This window comes from Mauremys reevesii, unplaced genomic scaffold, assembly GCF_016161935.1.
Source record: "Mauremys reevesii isolate NIE-2019 unplaced genomic scaffold, ASM1616193v1 Contig70, whole genome shotgun sequence".
Taxonomy (NCBI): domain Eukaryota; kingdom Metazoa; phylum Chordata; order Testudines; family Geoemydidae; genus Mauremys; species Mauremys reevesii.
In genome coordinates this window covers 172,493-195,650 of record NW_024100885.1, presented here as the reverse complement: position 1 = coordinate 195,650, position 23,158 = coordinate 172,493, and the positions used below count along the sequence as shown (strand labels likewise).

Here is a 23,158-nt window from a genome sequence, read left to right as displayed (position 1 = left end):
TCACGGCTTCGCTTTGCTTTGTGTTAGCAAAGTCTGGACCATGACTTTAGCTCAGGCCTCAGGCCTCCTACCGGGCCTCGGATACCAAGGATTATATCTTAGGGCCTCCTCTTACGACACCAGAGGTGGGCAAACTATGGCCCATGGGCCACATCCGGCCCACGGGACCGTCCTGCCTGGCCCCTGAGCGCCCGGCTGGGGAGGCTTCCCCCAGCCCCTCCCCTGCTGTCCCCTCTCCCCTGGAGCCTCAGCGCTCCAGCCAGACAGGCAGCTCTGAGCAGCACCGCAAGGGGGCCAGGGGGTTGCATATGGGGGAAGAGGGTCTCGGGGGGGGCAGACAGGGAACGGGGGTAAGGGGGTTGGATAGGGTGTGGAGTCCCAGGTGGCCTGTCAGGGGTCGGGGGTGGATAGGGGTTGGAGCAGTCAGGAGACAGGGAGCAGAGGGGTTGGATAGGGGTGGGACCTGGGGGTGATTAGGGTCGGGGCGGTCTCGGGAGGAGGCGATCAGGGGACAGGAAGGGTCAGGGATTCTGAGGGGGCAGTCGGGACAGGGAGCGGGGGTTGGACAGAGGGTGGGGTCCCGGGGTGTTTAGGGGCAGGTGGTCTCTGGAGGGGGTGGTCAGGGGACGAGGAGTGGGAGAGGGGTTGGATGGGTCGGGGATTCTGAGGAGGGCAGTCAGGGGATGGGGAATGGGGGTTGGATAGAGGGTGGGGTCCTGGGGTCTGTCAGGGGTCAGGGGTGTGGATAGGGGTGGGGGCAGTCAGGACAGGGGTGGATAGGGGCAGGGTCCCAGGAGGGGCGGTCAGGCGACAAGGAGTGGTGGGGTTTGAAGGGTCAGGGATTCTGAGGGGGCAGGGATTCAGGGGATGGGGAATGGGGTTTCTGGGCGTGCGGCTAGGGGCCGGGCAGTCAGGATGGGGGTTGGATGGGGTGGGGTCCAGGGGTGCTCAGGTGACAAGGAACGGGGGGGTTGGATGGGTCGGGGGTTCTGAGGGGGACAGTCAGGGCGGGAAGTGGAAGGAGGTGGGGGCCAGGCTGTTGGGGGGGGGGCACAGCCTTCCCTACCCAGCCCTCCATACAGTTTTGCAACCTTGATGTGGCCCAAAAGTGTGCCCACCCCTGGACTACACCGTCTATGGCAGGGTCATGGGGGGACGGTAGCCCAGCCCCCGGTGAGATGGCCCAGCTCCCCCTCCCCACTGTAAATTGGCCCAGCCTCAGTTTACCCCGACCCAGCTGACCCAGCTGTCAAACATCAGCCCCACCCAACATCTGTTCAAATTTCCTGCTTCATCCTCCCCTCCCTTCCCTATTACCGGGGCACTGCCAGGGGCGCCTGAACAGAGGGACCAGAGGGCCGTAACCCCATGACTTTTTTCCTGCCTTAAGAGCGAGCGATGTGGGGAGGAGACAGAGAGGAGCAAGTGGGGTGCGGGCGTAGGGGAAGGGGCAGAGGGGACAGGGCCAGTGGTTCCCCCACTTCTAGGAAGCATCCGGCTCTCCTGCTCCTCGCTGCCCGGGGGAGAGGCAGGCTGCGAGAGGGGAACTAATGAAGTTGTGGCCTGGTTAAAACTTGCCCCCTGCGGCCTCGGCGAACACGCCTGTCGCTGCCCCGCGTTCGGGACCAGCCTGTGTCTGAATTCTCGGTGATAACGTCGTGGGTCGTTGCAGGATTCCAGCCAGAGAGTTTCTGCTTTTCTCTAGCATCTCGGCGCATCTGCAGTGAACCCACCGGAAAGTGAAAGGGGAAATAGTCCCAGCTGGGGCGGGTCTGAAGCCTTCAGCCCGTGGCGCGCTGGAGGAGCCGGAAGAACGGGGGGAGATTCGCTGCCGGCTGCCCCCAGTAAGTAGCTCTGATGTTTCTCACGTTTTCCTCTCTCCTGGCTCTTGCTCTGGTTCCCTGCAGGGCCCCGGGGCTGGCGCGGGGGTGAAACCCACGAAGGGCCCTTCCGATGATCTCGCCTGCGCAGCACAGGGCAGGAAACTCTCCCCCGGGATCCCGGCATGCAGCCCGCGCTTTAGACCGGGGGGTTCTCAAACATTTGTCCTGGTGACCCCTTTCACACAACAAGCCCCTGAGTGTGCCCCCCCCAATGAATTAAAAACACTTGTTTATCTATTTAACACCATTGTAAATGCTGGAGGCAAAGCAGGGTTTGGGGTGGAGGCTGACAGCTCACGACCCCCCACGTAATAACCTCACGACCCCCCGAGGGGTCCCGACCCCCAGTTTGAGACCCCTGCTCCAGACAGGCCGGAGTGTGGTGAACACATGGTTTTATTTCTGGGAGCAGAGATGGAGCCCCCCATCTCCCCCGTTCCCTGTGGCTGGCGCTGCCACCCCCAAAGCAGGGTGTTCCTCCTCCCAGGCAGGAACCAGCTTTTCTGCTCCCTGGGGCCACGTGGGGGCGCAAGGTCACATGATACTGAGCCCGCCTCCGCCCCCCCCAGGAGCTGCGCAGCCCGGCTGAAAAGAGAAGCTGCTGCTCAGCTCCCTGGACTCTGCAGCTGGACACCCCCTCTGGGTCCTAGTGCTGGTCGAGCTCCCTTCTGTGCACTGGGGGCCATCCTTCATCTTGTGCAACAGTGAGTGCCCGGGGTGGGGCAGGGGGCAGAGGCAGTGGGAAAGGAAGGGGGTGGGATGGGGAGGAGATGGAGCAGTGGGGGCGGGGCAAGAGAAGGGGATGGGGGAACTGGGGGCAGAGGGGATGGGGGGGCCCAGCATGCGGATCTTGGCAGCAGCTGGGGCTCCCCGGTTAAGCAGGCCCATCAAACCCTCCCCCTGACAAGCCCCTGTGACAGTGCTGCCCGTGGGAGCCCGCTGAGGTCACTCAATCAGGGTGAACTGCAAACAGAACAGGGCAGACAAACCCCAAATGCTGGTGGATCTTCCAATACTTAGATTTACCAACCAGCACAAAACAGCGTCTGTATCACCTCACTGGTTACTCAGAATCCAAACCCCGCAGTTCCCTTGAAGTGCCCAGCCTCTGGCCTCCATCCAGACACATACGTCAGATCCGATGCTGATTCCTGAAAATCTGATCTCATCATATAAAAGAAAAGGTTCTTCTAATCCCAAAGGATCAGCCACACACCCAGGTCCAATTATAACTTAGATCTTACCCAAGATACACGCCACAGCCAATTCTTACTAACGAAACTAAAATTTATTTACAGGAAAAGAGAGAGTGTTGGTTAAAAGATCACTATACAGACAGACTTCAATTCAATTCTTAAGGTTCAGACACAGCAGAGATGAGTTTGTAGTTGCCAAAAGTCCTTTGAGAAACAGTCCAGAGGTTACAGTCCAATGTCCATATTCAGGGTGGCTCCAGTCAGTGACTGGGGATCTCAGTCCTTGTGGCTTAAGGTTTCCCCCTCTTGAAACCCAAAACAGATCTGAGATGAAGCAGGATCGTGTCCCAGGGTTTTTATACATTTCCAGCAGCCTTTCGGCCTGAGAAAACAACAGGCTTAATTAACTCCTTCTCTCAAACATCCTGGCCATTAGCACAGGCTCATTTATCCATTAAACAGTCAGATACAGTTTATCACAACCTTCAGAGAGACACAGAGACAATAATATTATTTCACTCAAGTGTCATCATAAATGTTAATATTCCTGTTTTGATCTTTCAATTGAAGCTCTAGCGATAGACCAGACTTGTTTGCTGACATCCCAAGACCTGAGCAAACATCTCCCCTTCTACCCCTAGCAATGCGGCTGCATTTCTAAGCTCTGTTCATTGACAGATCTTCCTAACCAGTCCTCAAGGTTCACCCCTGGGTCAGGTCAGTCTGGTAGGTAATTAACTCTTTCTGGCCCTGTCACCTTTCAATGAGATCTTATATCACACTCATAATGTCACAGCCCCCACCTCCCCTGCATCTGTACCACCCTGATGAGCCCCCCAGACACCCTCCCCACTGAGCCCCAACCACCTGCATCTGGACCCCACCCAAATGAACCCCACTTCCCCTGCACCCAGACACCCCCCCAGCTCCAACCACTTTCACTTGGTCCCCCCTGCAGACTCCCATTGCCCCTGCACCTGGCACCTCCCTGTGCATCCAGATCCCCACTGAGCTGCCTGCCCCCAGACTGCCCCCCACAGAACCCTCTTACCCCTCCCCCCCCGATCCCTCTTACCCCCACCTGGATCCCCCACACTAAGTCCCTCTGCACTCGGATCCTGCTGCCAGGCTGAGCCCCTGCCCACGCCTGGGGTGCCTGGCACAAGAGGGGCAGGGCCCCAGGGTGTGTGTGGGGCAGGCCTGGCCCTTGTGCTGGGTCAGGGTCAAGTTCAGCCTCACTGCCCAGTCCCTGTCCCGGGGGAGGTGGGGGGGCTGCAGGGATCTCCCACCTCCATGCAGCCAGGGAGGGCGCCGGGCGTAGGGATCTGTGTGGGAGGTCTCTGGGCAGGGGGGTGCCGGGCATAGGGATCTGTGGGGAGGTCTCTGGGCGAGGGGGCGCTGGGATCTGTGGGGAGGTCTCTGGGCGAGGGGGCGCTGGGATCTGCAGGGGAGGTCTCTGGGCGAGGGGGCGCTGGGATCTGTGGGGAGGTCTCTGGGCGAGGGGGCGCCGGGTGCAGGGAACATGAGGCAACGTACACGTAGGAAAGGCCTGTTTCCTGTGCAACGTTCACAGTCAGACCATTTCCGAGAACAGGGAAATGAAACTAAATTCTTCTCTCCTCTGCAGAAGCAGGCAAGCGGCCATGGCTGCTGCGAATCCAGCACAACAGCTCCTAGGTGAACTGAAATGTGCGGTGTGTCGAGATTATTTTAAAGATCCAGTGTCTCTAGATTGTGGGCACCATTTCTGCCAGGGCTGCATCACTCAGTGCTGGGAGGGATTGAGTACAGACTTCCACTGTCCTGAGTGCAGAGAAACCTTCTCCCGGAGAAACCTCAAACCAAACAGACAGCTGAGGAATATTGTAGAAGCTTCCAGAAAACTGACCCTGGAGCCAGCAAAAGAACCAGAAGTTGGGACAGTGTGTGAAAAACACCAGAGGGCTTTAGACGTCTTCTGCCAAAAGGATCAAACACCCATTTGTGTGGTTTGCCACCTGTCCCGAGATCACAAAGGACACCCTGTAGTTCTCATAGAGGAGGCTGCTGAGGATTACAAGGTAAGAAATCATGGGACGGTGTAAAAGCTGGAATGGCCAGGAACTGCTTTTTAATAAAAAAAAATTAAGGCAAAAAATGGTGGATACGGTTAGACCCCCTTATGAACAATATTTTACCAATGAGAACAAAGTTCTAACACACTGTTATTAATCTGTTCTGGCCCCAAACCATATTTAACACCAATAAGGACCCAGAAAAGTCAGCTCTGAATTGCCCAGGGGCGGAAATATACAACCTACAGCCCAGGGCTGTCACAGTGGAAGTGCTGCCGACCTGGGACACAGATTCTGCTAGGAATGAAAAAACAACTTTTGTGCATGTGTTGTGCACTTGTCATGAATCAGCGCAGCCACGGGAACTGCTGGATCTTCCTGAAAAACGGCACATGAAGGGGGACAAGAAAAGTCTCCTGGCTGAAACGTGGCATATGAACAAGTGTAGTTGGCTTCAATATTGTCACCGCTGAAAAAATACCAGTAACATCTGGAAGGTCCCAACTTGCAGAGTTTTCAGGGACCCAGCAGCACTGACACACAAACCCTTCCAGGGGACAGTGAAGGTCTTAGACATCACTGAGCATTAGGACTGATTCTGCTTTTCTGTTTTTCATACATTATTTTTTATTTCTTGTGTAGTTTTGAGAAGAGTCTCTCTCATACGTGCAGCTGAGACATTAGAATCTGTTATTTTTCACGGGTAATTTTTAGATAGGCCTAAATGTTTCTGCTCCACAACTTTTGACTCTTATATGACCATGAGATATCAAGGGATATTTTCTCATATTCCTATAGGGCACACATGGGTCAGGTGTTTGTTTCATCTTGTCCCAAATAAGGAACAATCACTTTGTCCACGTTTCCATCAAGAACTTCATATCTGTATCAGTGACAAAAAAAACCATCTCTATCGGTCAGTCTCTGGAAATATCTCTTTCTTACCAGAGGCTCCCCCATTAGGAGAAGATGTCTTCCTCTGTGGATCCATTTGTATTGATCTCACCTCCTGTATTGTGTGAATCACTTTGGTCCCCAAGCGGTTTTGGAACTGTGTGTTCCAGGTCCTTTTTTGTGTTCAGATAATGGCTCTCAGTAAGAAAGGGTTAATCATGGCGTGTAATTAGCCAGTTCTCATGCATAAAATATTATTCTGAAGTGTCTGTAACAGTATCCAGGGCTGGCTTTAGGCACCAGCAAAGCAAGCAGGCGCTTGGGGCGGCACATTTGCAGGGGCGGCATTCAGGCCATCCTTTTTTTTTTTTTGCTTGGAGGCCGGCCATAGTGCCCCATAACACTCACTTCATCCTCTCTCACAACCCTGCAGAAGTGGAGCCAGGGAGCAATCCGGATCCAGCATGGGAGCTGAGAACTGGGACCCTGGGAACTGTAGTTCTGTGGTTAGCTCCCTGCCTAGAGACCCTGCCCTGGAGCAGGGAAAGAACTACATTTCCCAGCATTCCCTTGGCCACTATCAGCAGGAAAGGGAGGGGGAGGGAGTGCGGTAGCTGAGACCTCATGCTGCAGCTTGCTGTGAATGGAGAGCTCGCTGCTAGAAGGGTGGCCCTGTGAATGGGGAACAAGTGTGCCCAAGCAGAGATCCCCTTCAGAAGACTTCCCCAGACTGGCTTAGGGATACTGGTGTGACCTCACCTGGCAGCCCCCAAAGAAGGAATTGGGGGGACTAAATGGACAGGGCCCCTCTCTAGCTGAAGCCTAGCAAGGGAGGTACGTGGATCCCACTAGAATTTAAAATGAAAAGTGAGGGAGGGGAGGCTTGACTGGACCTGGGCAGCTCTAGATACAGCACCAGGCACGTAGGAGGATTTCCACTGCTGAGCCATGAAAGCAGAAATTGACTTTTCCTTTCCAGATTTAGCTAATATTCAGAAAGGGAATCTAGCACCTGCCTTCCAGATTTGAACACCTCACAATTCAGGAGGGCTCAAGCTGAATTCGGGCAGCTGTTACTTCATTTCTCCCAAATCAAATACACTGATCCACTGTAACTTGCTGTAGGAAAAGTAGGATAAAATTGAGCAAGAAATGCTTCCCAGGGGTTATCAGGACTGGAATTGCTATTTTCAACAGCTATTGCCTTTTTTTCTTCTTCTTTTTTTTTTTAAGTTTTATTTGCTTAAAAGAAGGACAGTGAGATTGGATTGGCAAATTCCCCATAGAAACAAAGAGTGGAACAAAAGAATAATAGACACCTCAATTTTTCCTCATTTATGGAGGAGAGTCTTATAATATGCATCAGATCTTCTCCAATCCCACCAGCTGAAAATTGTTCCCCTTTGCTGCAGCTCTGTAACCATATGGGAACCAATCCTGTCTGTGTTCTGTGCACATCCAAAATCCCTGCTGAATGACCCGCCCTGGGAGCGAGTTACCAGTGACCCAGGGCTGAGGCGGCAGGAGGGTGCAGGTTGGGGGGAGAGCCCAGGGCTGGGGTGGCAGCGGGGTGCGGGTGTGGGGAGGGCACTGGTGGGGGGGAAAGGGAGAGCCCAGAGCTGGGGCAGCAGGGGGGAGGGGAGAGCCAAGGGCTGGGGTGGCAGTGGGGTGCGGGTGGGGGGAGGGCACTGGTGGGGGGGAAAGGGGGAGCCCAGAGCTGGGGCAGCAGGGGGTGGGGAGAGCCCAGGCCTGGGGCAGCAGGGAGGTGCGGGGGGAGAAGGGGAGCCCAGGGCTGGGGTAGGGGGCAGCCAAAATTTTTTTTTTGCTTGGGGCTGCAAAAACCCTAGAGCCGGCTCTGACAGTATCCACTGTTGGGTTTTTTTCAACAATTTCATTTATTAAGATGTTTCTGGCATATTTCTGTTCCTTGTGTCTCTTCGGCACTGAGCGTTCTGGGCAGTTTTCTTTATAAAGCCGGATGGAGCTTGGAACGGGCCCCTAAAGGTGGCTTCAGCAAAGGTTTCCTGTAGTGTTGTTCTCAGTTAGTTGTATGACGTGTACAGTCGCAGGCCGTGACAGGTTTAGCAAGCCAGGCAACAACTCACATGCCTTAGGCAGTTCAAAATGGCGTCCTCCATGCGGTGTAAACATGATCTCGCATGCACTGTGTGTGAGGTCCTGCTGTGAGAAGAACAAAATAGTGTTGTACGTCGGGGCTGGAGGAATCATCCCGCGTGTCGGATCCAGCCTGCAGGCCCCGAGTCAGACAGTGCACAGGCGGTCAGGCATGCAATGCAGGCTTGCATTTACAGCTGGCACACCACTGTATGGGAATCATGTTGGTCCCTTGTGCCACCTCAGAAAAAATAGTTATTTTTTGCCTGTAACTGGCACCTGAAGGTGGATTCACAAAAGGTTTTCTGCGGGACAGCGTTCAGCGTAGCAGCCATGTTAGTCTGTATCTGCAGAAAGAACAGTTCTTTCTGTGCGATGGCGTTATTCTCAGTGAGTTGTATTATGCGTATAGTTTTGGTCCCATGAGCCACTTCAGAACTGTGTTTTCTGGGTCCTTTTGGGGGATAAAAAAGAGGTTCTGGGCCAGATCAGGTAAATGGCGATGTTCTATTAGTCTGTCCTTATGACCAAAATGTTGTTCTTAAATGTCTGCCACAGTATCTGCTCTTTTTGGCAACAATTTTATTTATCAAAATGCCATTCCTGTGTCTCTTCAGAACCGTGTGTTCTGTGCAGCTTTAGTAATAAAGCTAATTGTTACCCAGAATGTCCCATCAAAGATAAATTACCTGGGTCTCTCATTAGCATTATGTATTCTCATCTCTATGTACAATATGTAATAATTTCCTATACCTGTGCAACTTCAGAACTGATTGTTCCAGGTCCCTATTCTAGCACTAGAAAAGGTTCAGAAAAGGGCAACTAAAATGATTAGGGGTTTAGAGAGGGTCCCATATGAGGAAAGATTAAAGAGGCTAGGACTCTTCAGTTTGGAAAAGAGGAGACTAAGGGGGGACATGATAGAGGTATATAAAATCATGAGTGATGTTGAGAAAGTGGATAAGGAAAAGTTATTTACTTATTCCCATAATACAAGAACTAGGGGTCACCAAATGAAATTAATAGGCAGCAGGTTTAAAACAAATAAAAGGAAGTTCTTCTTCACGCAGCGCACAGTCAACTTGTGGAACTCCTTACCTGAGGAGGTTGTGAAGGCTAGGACTATAACAATGTTTAAAAGGGGACTGGATAAATTCATGGTGGCTAAGTCCATAAATGGCTATTAGCCAGGATGGGTAAGGAATGGTGTCTCTAGCCTCTGTTCGTCAGAGGATGGAGATGGATGGCAGGAGAGAGATCACTTGATCATTGCCTGTTAGGTTCACTCCCTCAGGGGCACCTGGCATTGGCCACTGTCGGTAGACAGATACTGGGCTAGATGGACTTTGGTCTGACCCGGTACGGCCTTTCTTATGTTCTTATGTTCTTATGTTCCTATTGGTGTTAAAAAGTGGCTCTGGGCTGGAATGGGTTAACAAAAACATGCTGCTAATCAGTTCTTATTCCTAAACTACTGTCCTCAAGGGAATGTGCTATTTGTATAAATGTTGTCCCTTTGCCACTTCAGAACTGTGTATTCCTGGTTCCTATTAACATTCAAAAACTGGCTCTGGGCTGGAACGGGTTAATAACTGTGCTAGTAATGGGTTCTCAGTGGTAAAATATTGTCCACAAGGTCTTTTTGGGTTTTTTTGGTGTTTAACTCATTTTGGCTCAAAACCATATCTTAATGACAATGTTACTGCGGGGAGAATTCTGCTCACAATATTTTAAAATTCTGCAAATTTTATTTGTCAAAATAACACAATACAATCACACCAGTTTCCATTTATTTTTTTTAATTTATTTCAAAACACCTGTCAGCAAGTCTGTCTGTAACAATACAGACACACACAATTTTTCCCCCAGGGGTAGAGAGTTAAAGAAACCCCGATAACAGCCCAGTTCCTGCTTCTCTGCCTCCTCCCTGCCAGAGCCCAGCCGGGGGGCCAGACACTCACAGCCCGTCTCCCCCAGAGCCCAGGGATCCAGAAGGAGAAACAGCCTCATGCGGGGTCCCGGAGTTTCCTGCTCGCTGCTGCCCCCTTCCTGCCCTCGGGGTGGGCTGGCAACCGCAGCAGCTGCTGGGAACACTCCCGTTCCCTCCCCCTGGGATTGTCTCTGTTTGAGATCTGGGCTCTGCCAAGTCCAGCAGCCCCTAGTGGTGGCCCACATCTCTGCAGCCCATTTCTGGGGGGGAAAAGGAAATTTTCGGTGCCCAACATTAATTTCTGCAAAATCCTGCATTGCGCAGCGGCACTGAATTCCCCCAGGAGCACAATGTGTTACGAGTCTGTTCTCATCACTAAAATATTGTTCTTAACTGTCTGTAAAAGCACCTGCTGGGTTTTGCAACAATTGTATTGACTAAGATGTTGGTCTGGGCCTTTCTGGCTCGTTCCAGCTTTTACACCATCCCTATATTTCTAGACACGCACCCTGCAGTGCTGCCTCCCGCTAGGCATCCAGACGCCGAGTTCCCGCCTAAGCCCTAGAGCGATTCACAGTCTGGAGGAAGACAGGTGTTCGGCTGCCTAGGTAGAGGGTGAGGCCCAACCTGGTAGGTGGCCTCTAAACACACCTGCCAGATCAGGCCCCACAAGCTGGTACACACAGAGGCAGCCTCCCTCCTGACTTTTAGCCCAGGGGTTAGGGTGCCCACATGGGAAGTAGGTTCACTGGTTCAAGTCCCTCCTCCACCTGATGAGGAGAAGAGATTCAAACAGGGATCTGCCATCTCTCAGGGGAGTGCCCTACCCATGGGTAGTGTGGTGTGGGGCTCCCTCCCTCTCCCCTGGAGAAGCTATTGAACTGGGGATAAAGAGTCATTTGGGCCAGAGAGAGAGAGACCACAAGCGTGAGACTGACTGTACAGTCGTGGTTAGAGCACCCACCATTTTATTATGTATTTGATATTCTTGCAAATGTAAATAAATGGGGGGGGGGGGAATCCTCCAAAAACAACCAGAACTAAACCAGTTTTTCTTTTGTTAGAAACAAATTCGGAGCCGTTTGGAGATTTTGAAGAAAGAGAGAGAGGAGATTCTGACATTTAAATTGAGTGGGGAAAATAAAAGCCATGAACTGCTGGTAGGTGCCGTTCTTACTCTGATGCAGATGTGCACAGGGACATTATCAATCCACGGCTTAGTCTGAGAGTCATCAGAGGAATAGTGAGTAACACGTTCTCATCCGTGAAAGATGATCACTTCTTTCTTCTTATTGTAAAGAAAAACTGTTCTGCTTTAATTGAGAGTAAGCAGGAAAATGCAGCATTAAAGAGAGTTATCGTAATCCAAATATTTTCACTGATAATTAGAGTGTAATTTGTTTACTTAACAGTAGTTTCTCCCTTAGTCTTTCAACTAAAGCTGGTTGAACATTTTCAACCAAAAAAAGCTTCCACACATAAAAGGGATTAGTAGAAAACAACTTTTTTTCCATGGGGAAAAAGTCACTTGCAACAGATTTTTTTCAATTTTTTGACAGGAAATTTCAAAATTAAACATTTTTGTGTCATTTCAAACTGAAATTTTCATTTTGCTTTTAAAAAGCTGAACATTTTAAAAACTTTCGTGTTTGTTTTTTATCTCCTTTCTCTTTTTATTCCTTTTTTCTACTGCGTGCGCTAAAATGAATAACTTCCAGGTTTTTTTCCCCCTTAGTTTTTCCTTTTTCTTTTTGCCACTTTTTCAAAACTGGGAGATCTTTTGAAGAGGTACAAAGAGAAAGTACTAAAAAGAAAAACGGGGGTGGGGGGGGGGAATGAATGTTAGGGGGCTTATTCCTTCACCCTCTCACTTCCCTGGCCCTTCTCACATGAACAGAGAGAAACAATACCCGAAGTCCAAAGGTGCAAACAATTTGATGTTTATTGGGGTGAACTTCCAGCAAGCACAATTCCAGTTTCCTTCCTCAGTGTCCCCCTTCCCAGCTCTGATGCCACAGAGCCTTGCCTGTGTCCCTGTCCCTGTTCCCATTCCCCCTTAGCAAAACATGATCCCTGTTTCCCCATCTGCAGTCCCTGTTCCCATTCCCCACCCTCCTGATTGACTGCAGCCTATATAGTAAAACCTGAGTTTTGCTTAGCTATTCCTTAACCAATCATTTTACTGAAATTTAACTAACCAATCCTAACATATTGTAACATAATTATCTAACCAATTATATCCCACCACCTTAATTGGTTTACACCCAACAAAATTAATTATACAGCAGACAGAAACAGTCACAGAACCAGACAGAGGTTATGTAGACAAACAATAGGAAAGTAAAAACTACAGTAATAAAACAATACAGAAATAAAAATTTCACATCCTAGCTATTGATAAGTGAATTCTTGCCAGACAGGATGCCATCAAACTAAGTTTCCTTTTACATCTTCTAGGCTCTTCCCTTTTTCTGGAGTTGACAGGAATATCAGGGCAGGATTGTATTCCTAATAGCCCAATAGCACCTTATTTCAATGTGACTAGTTGGGAATGTGAGGATGTGACCAGACACTTCCCAGCTTATGGCTGCCTTTGCTGCTTAGCTGAAGGCCTTAGCCTAAGAACCAGGCCTTAGGCTGTCACGCTAAAAAAAGGCCATTACACATACAGACAGTGGTTTTAATTCTTTCTTTTATACCTCTATAACTAGCTAAGTAATAAAAATACACCTACATTCTTAAACTATAGGCCTTTGCAGATAGGCCTGAATATCTATATACTAACAATGAACATTATTTTGTTCCATTTTGAGAAAAGGGAGAGAAAAATTTGACGTTTCAAAACTGACTTCAACATATTTTTTAAAGAAATCAAAAAGTTCCATTTTGAAAACAGAGAAATGGAAACAACTTTGAAATTTCAATTATTTTTGCAAATTCCCCCACCCCACAGTTTTTTAGCCAGCTGCACTCTGGCCAGCTGTGGTTATCTCTGTTGGAATCAGTGCAGCTGCTCTGGGAATCTCCTGCCCCAGAGGAGAAGGTTCACTTAGTGCCTAAAACAAAGCACAAGGACATCATTGGAAAGACTCCAGGTCAGTTCAGTGAGCTTTGGAACAGGCTCTGATTGGTATCACTGCTAGACATTGCCATGGAGAAGATCTGGGTCCAAATCTGGTCCGATTTCCTGGCTCCTAGGGTATCCGGGGCCAGAGAGGGCTCCAGAAACACCATGAATTCATGGGCTTCTGTCTAGTTCACACGCACTCAGTCCTAAGCAACCTGCAAACTCAGATTTGCATGTGTAAAAAGGGGTCTTCCCGGTAGCCCAATTTGTGCTCAAGGTACCTGTGTGGCTTAAAATCCAATATTTATGGTGGGCCAAATTTTATGTATCGAAAACTGTTTTCAGAACTCATGAGAGCAAATGATGGAGCTCAAATTGTAGTACTTTTTTTTTAAATGCCCTTTGTCTCTATGTATTTTCTGGTCAGCATCTGTTCCCCAGTTCAAGACTAGTGCTTCTTAGTTTGGGTTCTGCTGTTTCCTCTACTAAAATAATCCTTGTCAGTTCAGTTCTGAATCCCACACCTGCTGTGCTTCCTGTTAGAAGCTTTTCTAGAAACCACTGATCACAGATTATCTAAATCATATAAGAAAAATTCATATTCTAAACCCCAGTTAGGACTCTTGAAAATCTATTGAAAAATCTTCTGTCTACAGAGCATAGAGTATGTTCTCCATAAAATGTCAGAAGTTAAATTCTGTGGCGTTGCAATGACATGCTGCCACATGAATAAAATGTCCCATGACTCACTCCGTAGTCTTGTCCTGGAGCTGTGATTTTCCTGTTTGTATCTCATCATTTCAGAAACAGCTAGAAACTGAGAAGCAGAAGATTGTGTCTGAATTTCAGCAACTGCACCAGTTTTTGGAGGAACAAGAGCGACTCCTGCTGGCCCAGCTGGAAGAGCTGAAGAAGGAAATTGAAAAGACGGGGACTAAGTATGTTGCCAAATTGTCTGAGGAACTATCCTCTTTCAGTTCCCTGATCGGTGAGATGGAGCAGAATTGCCAGCAGCCAGCGAGTGAATTCCTGCAGGTGAGATGGTGATAGATACACCCCAGAACCTTTCTCAGGGCAAGAAGGTCTCCTAACCCTTCACTTTTGGGGTGTAGGAGTGAATGGTCAGAACATACATATTGCTACAATATACATTATTTTTCCTTAAGGGCTTGATGAAATGTCCATTAAAGTCAATGGAAATGTACTTCTTGAATACAATGAGCATTGGATCGAGACCTAAATGAATAGTAATTCTTCTTTTGAATTCTCGTGGGAGAAGACTCCTCCAAATATAGCCAACTCCACACTCTGTTCTCCCTGTCTCATAATACCAGAACAAAGGGAGATTCAATAAAATTAGAAGGTGACAAATTCAAAACCGATCCAATAAATGCTTTTTCACACATCACGTAATTAGACTGTGGAACTCATTGCCAACGGATGTCGTTGAGACCAAGCATTTAGCAAAACTCAAAAGTGATCAGATATTTATATGGATAACAAGAATACGCAGAGTGACATTAAACCTCATGCTTCATTGCTTCAGCCAGTCACTAACTGTTAGAGAGAAGGATGAGAATGTGGGGGTCAGCTTATCTTACACCTTCCTCTGAAGCATCTCGCACTGTCCACCTTTGGAGACAGAATAGTGATTAGATGGACGTCTGGTCTGAGGCAGTCTGGCATTTCCTGTGTTCCAAACGCTAATGCCAAAAGATTAAAGATGGAACCAGTCTTTAATTATGGAAATAGCTAAGACTGAAGCTAAGATTCCATTTAAAGCCAGATTTTGCCACTTTTCCTATATATCACAAAAAGGGAAAATATTGGTCTTAAAATTGATACATGAGGTCTGAGGCTGTGGTGATTTTTCTGCCAGAACTGAAGTTGATAGGGAAGCTGTTCGTTACTTATGGTAGCCTGGACGTGTAAGTAGTCGTTAGAATTCCAAAAGCGTTCTGAAGATTTTATTTTTCAAAAAATGCCTCTAACTAGCAAAATAAAAGAAAAAAAGGCGAGAAATAAAATGTAGCATCCTGGACATCTCTAGCTGGTATCTAGTTCTGAAGTTGCACGGCTATAGAAAATTATTACATATTGAACATGGAGGTGAGAATACATAATGCTAATGAAAAACCCAGGTAATTTATCTTTGATGGGGCATTCTGGGTAACAATTAGCTTTATTACTAAAGCTGCACAGAACACGCTGTTCTGAAGAGACACAGGAATGGCAATTTAATAAATAAAATTCTCTGTTGCGCCCAGTATCTGCTTTGGGCAGCATTCTTCACTCCTCAGGTGTCCTGCATTGAACCTGGGGTGTAGGATGGTGATTGGCCCTGTGTTACTCTGTACCCCACACCCACTGTTCTCACCCAGCCCCACCTTCCTGTGGATGTCAAGAAGCCCACAGGACAGGCCTTCAGAGTGTTTGTGGGCGAGTGGGGAGAGAGTTTACAGCACAGGGGCAGCACAGCCTGGGGGCATCCCTCCCTCTGGCCCCACTGGAGTCTGCAGGAGGGGATCTTCCCCACACCTGTGAGTGTTAGGAGGATCCTCGTTCAGCACATCGCAAGACTGAGCCCTCTGGTTCCATGTGCCGAGTGGTTATGCAAATATCATTACACAGAGAGCCTGTGTACCTCCGTATACAAACTTCCTGGGCCCAGATCCTGCAGTCAGAGCACTTCTTAAAAAAGAGCAAAGGCAGCACATTGAATGTTTTTCTTTGCATTAATAAGTAACAAATAATTTCTCTCTGAACTTCCAACTGTGAAGACAAGGTGAGTCCCCTCCAGAGCAGGAGGGATCCTTAGTGTGAGAGCTGGGACTGAATTTCCTTTTCTCTCTCCCCTCTAGGACATCAAAGGCACCTTGAGCAGGTAGGTGGCTCCTTCTCACTCTCCCTTTCACTTCCCAGGGCAGGGAAGGGATTTTGGACATGAGACCTGGATCCCCACGGCCCAGCAGTGCAGAGTGTGGGGCTGGTTCCCAATCTCCCTCCGTTACATCTAATCTCGGGGCTGTTGTCATTGTGACCAGACTCCAGAATAGAGCAGCCTGAGAAAAGAGTGATTGACCCACAGACAGGGGTGTTATTTGTAGTGTGGCTGGTGGAACGGAGACCTCAGGGGACTGGGGATGGAGAATGAGCTTTTCATTTCTAGGTCATAGACTCCAAACCCCACCCAGGTTGGTAGGGATGGTAGGCGGGGAGGGATAGCTCAGTGGTTTGAGCATTGGCCTGCTAAACCCAGGGTTGTGAGTTCAATCCTTGAGAGGGCCACTTAGGGATCTGGGGCAAAAATTGGTCCTGCTAGTGAAGGCAGGGGGCTGGACTCGATGACCTTTCAAGGTCCCTTCCAGTTCTAGGAGATTGGTATATCTCCAATTATAAAATAAAAGATGGAAAGTCGGTGTCATCTGATGACTGCTAAATGAGCTGTTTGTTAATTGTTTCTAATTGTGCAGTGAGCTCTAGCCATGTGCTGGGCATGGCAGGAGATACGATGGCAGAGACGTTCCCTGCTCTGAGGAGTTTATAACGTGCTGTTATCAGTAGCGCTATGGCAGTGCCTGGAGGCTCAAGGCAAACCCAGGGCCCAACATGCCGGGTGCTGCACAGACACAGACAGAGACAGTCCCTGCCCCAGGGAGGTTACAGTCTAAACAGACACAAGAGACACAGGGCGGAGGGAGGAAGGATTAAAATCAATTGATGGGAACATTCAGTGGAGACAAAGTGCTGCACGTTGGGAGGAAAAATCAAACCTACAACTAGGAAATGGGGAATCACTGGGGAGGCAGCAGAACTGTGGGAAAAGCTCTGGGGGTTGCAGTGGGTCACACAGTGAAGGAGGCGGCAGGGTGATGCTCTTGTGAAAAAGGCAGATGTCACTGTGGGACGCTGTCCCAGGTTGCTGTATTCACCGCAGGTGCTGCCCCCTCCTGGCTGCTCTGGGGATTAGCTCTTCCAGGGCCAACCCCTCCCCTGGCGTCTCCCCTCTCCCCCCCCCCTTGTCTCTCTCTCACTCTGCAGCCTCGTCTCTCCCCCCAGGAGCTGCAGCTTCCTCTGCGTGACTCAGCCCCCAGCCAGGTCACTGAATGGTTCCCCTGCTGGGGGGCAGAGTCTCGCTGGCCCCACTGCCCAGGCAATGCCGCTCCAGCCGGGGCTGGGTGGGGAGCTCGAGCCGCCCACTGCTCCAGGCTCCAGCCCAGGGACCCTGCCACATGCAGGCACCGTCTGCTCCCTCCCTGGGCTGCTCCCCCCTCCCCTCCCACAGGCCTTCGTCTCCCCCCTGCTCTCTGACGGGGGTTAGACCAGGTGACCCTGGCAGCCCCCTCTGGCCCTGTGAGTCTAACACTCCCTCCCCCAGGCCCGGCTCCCAGCAGGCTGTTCTCTGCCTGGGTCCCTCCTGCCCTGTCGAGTGCACAGGGGGGCTGCAGACTCCTCACTGCAGCCATTTCTGCTGCCACCTTCCTGGCTTTGCACGAGCCCAGCCCCCACCTGCTCAGCTGAGCTTCATCGTCCAGCCAGGGGTCACTGCTCTGGCCTGAACCCCCCGTGTGTGGCCTGTCTCCCCAATCTCCTCGTTCTCTGCTTCCGTCACCCTTTCCGGGGGCTGATGTGGGGTGAGCACCCAGCACAGGTGTGTTAACAGGAGTGTCAGGGTCAGACACAGGAGGACGTTGTTCCCCCCTTCTCGCCACGGGGAGGCCTCAGCTGGGATCCTGTGTCCAGTTCTGGGCACCGCCCTGTGAGAAGGACGTGGAGAAATTGGGGAGAGTTGAGAGCAGAGCGACAGAAGTGATCCGAGGTTTAGACTGGACGAGCTGTGAGGAAGGTTGCAATAAATGGGTGTGTTCAGTCTAGAGAAGAGGAGACTGAGGCAGGGCCTGATAACAGTCTCCAGATCTGCCTGAGGCTGTTCTGCAGCGAGCGGTGACCAGTTGTTCTTCACGTCCCCTGAGGGCAGAACAAGGAGGAATCGGTTTAATTTGCCACAAGGGAGATTTACATCAGTGCGACGGGATCCCGGGGTGCAGCCTGGCCTGTGGCACTGCTGAGCCCTCCAGATCCCCAGCCTGGGCTGCCTCTTGCCCCGTGATGCTGATGTCGAGCTACAGGCCTGACAGGCCCTGCGCTGACACAGACACCTGCGGGCAGCAATAGAAGGCGCCAGCCAGTTCCCCACAGCTCCAGCCCTGCCCCCCAGAACTGCACCGACTCCCACTGCTCCCGGCTCCCTGGGCAGTGCCGGTTCATTCAGTCGTTTGCCGTCCCTCAGTGTGGGGTGGACACACACTGGCCTTGTAAGCTGAGAACCCCGGAGCTAGTGGACTGACCATCGTATGTATCCAAAGAGCTAGATAAGAACATAAATTATCTTTGAAATGGGATAGTGGGTCTCACTCCAGGTCCTGGTACGATGGGCATCTACATCACCACAAGGATTGTCCCTAATTATCTCCCTTCAGTGGTGTACGGGATATACGTCAGGGGATCCTGCTTACACACACTCACAATATCAGAGCTGTAGCCGTGTTAGTCTAGATCTGTAAAAGCAGCAGAGTCCTGTGGCACCTTGTAGACTGACAGACGTATTGGAGCAGGACGAAGTGGGGATTCGCCCACGAAAGCTCCTGCTCCGATACGTCTGTTAGTCTATCAGGTGCCACAGGACTCTTTGCTACACTCACAGTACAAGACCGAGGGGACGTTCAGTGCAGCTGAAAGGCAACTAGTGTAAAGCTGGGGGGGGCGGGGGAGCAGTGGAAGCTGATCTGTGGGGCTGCTGCTGGGTGCTGAGCACCCACTATTTTTGTTCCACGGGTGCTCCAGCCCCGGAGCCCCCACAGAGTTGGTGCTGACGTGTGTCAGGTCCTTAAATTTCACCCAGTTATTCCTGTGTTCAGCCCAATGACTTGTATTTGACTAAATCCTGACGTGTGTTGACTAAAGCACCTTCCAGAAAGCCAGTCAGTCCTGATTTACCGACATCAGCAGACAGTAACACCTGAGGCTGCCTAGAAGTGGGGGGGGTCAGCGGTGCCCAAACCCTGGCCCCACCCCTGCTCCGCCTCTTCCCTGAAACCCCGCCCCCTGCTCACTCCTCTCCGCCCCCTCCCCCATCACTCACCTTTCAGGCAGGTACCCAGGCAGAGAGCAGAGCTCGCCCACTTGTAAATGTGATGGGGCCACGGCCCCTCTGTTCTGGTGCCCATCCACAGATGGAGAATCCAGCACTTCCCTGGGCAGTTTCTGCCAATGGTTAATGCACCCGCACTGCTAACAGTGTCTGTCTGATTCCTATGGACATTTCTCTGCCTTCAGCTTCCAGCCATTGGTCCTTGTGCTGCCTTTGTTTGCTAACCTGAGGAGCCCTTTAGTGCCAAGTCTGTTCTCCCCGTGACGACGTTTATACCCCACACTCAAGTGCCAGGGATCTCTCAGTGCAAGGCATTTTTACCAGCCCTCAAATCAGATTTGTGGGTCTTCTCTGCACCGGCTCCACTTTTTCAACGTCCATTTTAAACTGGGGACAGCAGAACTGGATGCAGTTTTCCAGTATCGGCCTCACCAAAACAAAGGGGAAACTTGTAGGGTCCAAGCTGGGATTGGACCTGTTCCTGGGACAACAGAGAATTTAATCCTCCAGGGTCTGCTGAGCTACAGCCATTCACTAGAATAAAATGCATGTACATGTAAGGGGACTGTTGCCCCCTTACTAACATTCAGTGGGGGTGTTTTGGCTGCTAGCTCCCAGCACTAAAAGGGGAGGGATTGATGGCAAATCAGGACCCTGAGACTGACAGTCCCCAGGAACAATGGCAAGAGGCCAATGCTCCAGGTCAGCCTGATTGACAGGGCAGGCCGGCTAATCAGGGAGACAGAAGGCCAGGGTGGGTCCCGTCCTCCGTGTGAGCAGGAATGTGCCTGAGTCAGACAGAGTGGGGCCGAGCTAAGGAGAAAGCAGGGGCCCAAGCTGAGCTGGAGAGCAGAGCCAGGCCAGATCCAGAGGGGCCAGAGGCACAGCGCAGAGAGAGCAGACCCTGTGCTGGGAGCAGAGCTGCAGCCAGAGAGCCAGAGGCACAGCCCAGGGGAGCAGATCCTGTGCTGGGAGCGGAGCTGCAGCCAGAGAGCCAGAGGCACAGCCCAGGGGAGCAGATCCTGTGCTAGGAGCAGAGCTGCACCCACAGAGCCACAGGCACAGCCCAGGGGAGCAGATCCTGTGCTGGGAGCAGAGCTGCAGCCAGAGAGCCAGAGTGTGGTGAGCAACTGGGGCCAGCCAAGGGGGGGAACCTTGGTAAAAGGGCCCAGCGCAGGAAGACACCCCAGCCAGGGGTCCATGCAGGCCAGGCTGGGAGGGGGATCTTAACCTGACTGGGGGGCTGGCACTGGGAAGAAGGATCCCACCACCCAAAGCCCGGAGGTGTGTGGTCACCACCATTTCAAGTGTCCCACCCACAGCATCCCTGCAGCACAGCCAGGGCCTGAGAAGGAGGCCTGGGGCCTACAACGAACAGACTGCAAAGTGCCTTGATGTCCAGAGACATTGTTTGTAATGTTCCCTGCCGCAGAGCAGGGTGATGTGTTTCCCTGTGTTGGGGACTCGAACCCCAACAGCAAAGTTCGTTGTCTGACCGCAGAGAGACAGGCAACACCAGCAAGGTCCAAAACAAAAGCTCTTTATTGACAAGTGCACGTGTCAGTAAAGAACTGCTCGTATCCGAAGAGAACCAGCAGCCTTTACAGCTTAGTACTAGCCTATATAGACAGTTTTATTACGTCATAAATTATTCACTTCACACAACCCATATCCCACCCCCCTTTGGTTAGTAACAAACCCTAATAACAAAGCACATCTGTCTTTCTTTATAATGTAAGCAAGTTGTGATGCCCCAGCAACTTTCTTATCAGCATAGTTGCCAAGCAGCAGACACTGGAAGACAGGAGTTAACGCAGCTGGTAACTTGAGGAATGCACCTCCCTTTCTTATCTCACTTTTTCCCAGGGCTTTATGAAACATGCTGACTTCAGTCAGATTGGCATAACTGGTTTTTGTGCTACATCTTTATTCAGGCCTAACAATCCCCCCTTTGTCCCTAGAGGACCAACGGGACTCTTGGGACAACAAATGATCGCTTGGCAGGGCACAACCGGGTTACGTTTCTTCAGTTGCAGACGAAGCTTTAAATCGCCTTCAGGGTAACAGGTCATTGGTCTGGGGCACTGACTATAAATCAGTTAGGTATACCATGTGGTTTAATTTCCCAGATGTCTCGGTAAATAATTCAGTCCCACATGCATCCTCCCCATGGACCCGGCAGGATCTGGTATGTGGGAGCCCACCCACCCTAACCGGTCCAAATGCTTGGAAGGAGCACTGTAAATGTTCACACTTCCACCCAGAAAGTGTCCAAGCATGTTTTCCTGACCACAGATCAGATGGTACTCCTGTGTGTCTGTAAGGGCAGTGGGCCAAGTCCAGTGCTCAGGATCAATTTAAACATAGTAGATTCCACTGCAATGCCTTCCCAGCCTCAGTGATATTCAATACCATCTCTGTCAGTAACTTCTGGGTCATAGAACTAAGGGTGGAAATGACATGTAACTCAACAACTCCAGCCTGTACTTAAGATAGCTGAGCTGCAAAAATAAGGCTATTGGCCTTTTCTAGTCGGCCCAATTTCTTATCATGTTCTTGGCCTTTAAGAATATTCCAAATGGCTGTGTACCATTGGCCCCTAGACCACAGGGATTTGGTCAATTCTCTTTCTTTCCAGAGGAAATAACCCAGGCCCTCTGTTGTGCTAATCTAATGGCAGCCCCTTGTGAGCAATCTGGGTATGTAGAAGTGATCTAAAAACTGGATAAGGACAATGTTATTCAAAATGCAATTAGGAAGGGCAATACATACTGAAGGATTTATCCAAACCACAGGGCGCAGCCTGTGGAATAAACACCAAAATCCAATTAGTATCACATTGCCAAGCATGGGTCCCACACAATTTTTTTTTCTTTTTCTGCCAGTGTATAATTCTTTGTTTCTTCACCAGGGTCAGTTCTCAATGTCCTTTTTAGTCAGGAATTCCTGGACTTTGGCAATGTCAGTGGAGTGAGTGTTCCTCCTTTCCCGAAGCAGTCGTAGTTCAGCATTCTACAGGGAAAAGATTATGAGTACATCACCCTGTAATGGTTTTGCTTCTTTTAGAAAAATTCAAAGGCACAGGAGATTTGTCTGTGGACAAGGGAGAGGTTTAACCAGCACGTCACCTTGTCCTGTTTTCCCTGCTTTTACCAGAAGACACAGTAAAACTAAAAAAAGAAATAGGCTAATCATCAGTAGGAGAATTCTTCTGAGGTGGAGGGGTCTTTTTGCAGTAAGAATCATGGGTCCAGGCAGTCAGTCTTTGGCACTTCACAGCGGTGTTGGTGGTTAACAGGACTTGGAAAGGGCCTCTCCAGCGTGGAGCCAAGGCAGTCTTTCGTTGATGGACCGTTACAGCGAGCCCGTCTCCTGGTTCCAAGGAGTGACAGGGTTGCACAGGATCCTTCGGTAGTGTTTCCTTCACCTGTGTATAAAAAGACTTAACACATTTCATTAGTGCCTGACAATACTTAAGTATTATGTTATCCATCAAATGAATGGTCATCTGAGCTAGGGTTAGTGGGGGTACAGCTGGTAGTCGCATTGGGCGTCCTGGCAAAATTTCATGAGGGCTGAGTCCAGTCTTTCGATTGGGAATGGCTCTCATACTCATCAGTGCCAAAGGAAGGGCATCTGGCCACTTTAAGTTTGTCTCAGCACAAATCTTGGCCAGTTTATTTATTTTTTTTAAATCCCGTTCTGGCGTTCCACTGTCCCAGCAGACCATGAGTTGTGAGGGCAGCGAAGGTTGTGTTGGATCTGCAAAGCTGCACATAACTCCTTGACAAGCTGTTCAGTAAAATCAGTTCCACGATCACTGTTGATACTCACAGGGATGCCAAAACATGGTACAAATCTTTAAGCA

At 50.3% G+C, this 23,158-nt stretch overlaps 1 protein-coding gene across 3 annotated transcripts in view; it reads left to right on the top strand.

Moving 5' to 3' along the window:
* The first annotated feature begins 1,604 nt into the window (after positions 1-1,604).
* Positions 1,605-23,158, top strand: part of LOC120394633 (E3 ubiquitin-protein ligase TRIM7-like) — a 30,660-nt gene continuing 9,106 nt past the window's right edge. The window contains exons 1-6 of one of the 3 annotated variants that reach the window (XM_039518878.1): positions 1,605-1,844; positions 2,453-2,587; positions 4,707-5,139; positions 11,137-11,232; positions 13,944-14,174; positions 16,001-16,023. In XM_039518878.1, coding sequence (XP_039374812.1) covers positions 4,723-5,139; positions 11,137-11,232; positions 13,944-14,174; positions 16,001-16,023 — 767 coding nt within the window. In that variant the 5' untranslated portion in view covers positions 1,605-1,844; positions 2,453-2,587; positions 4,707-4,722. Of the gene's footprint in view, positions 1,845-2,452; positions 2,588-3,655; positions 3,797-4,706; positions 5,140-11,136; positions 11,233-13,943; positions 14,175-16,000; positions 16,024-23,158 lie in introns of those variants that run through there. The other 2 variants (XM_039518879.1, XM_039518880.1) reach the window with 2 other exon arrangements.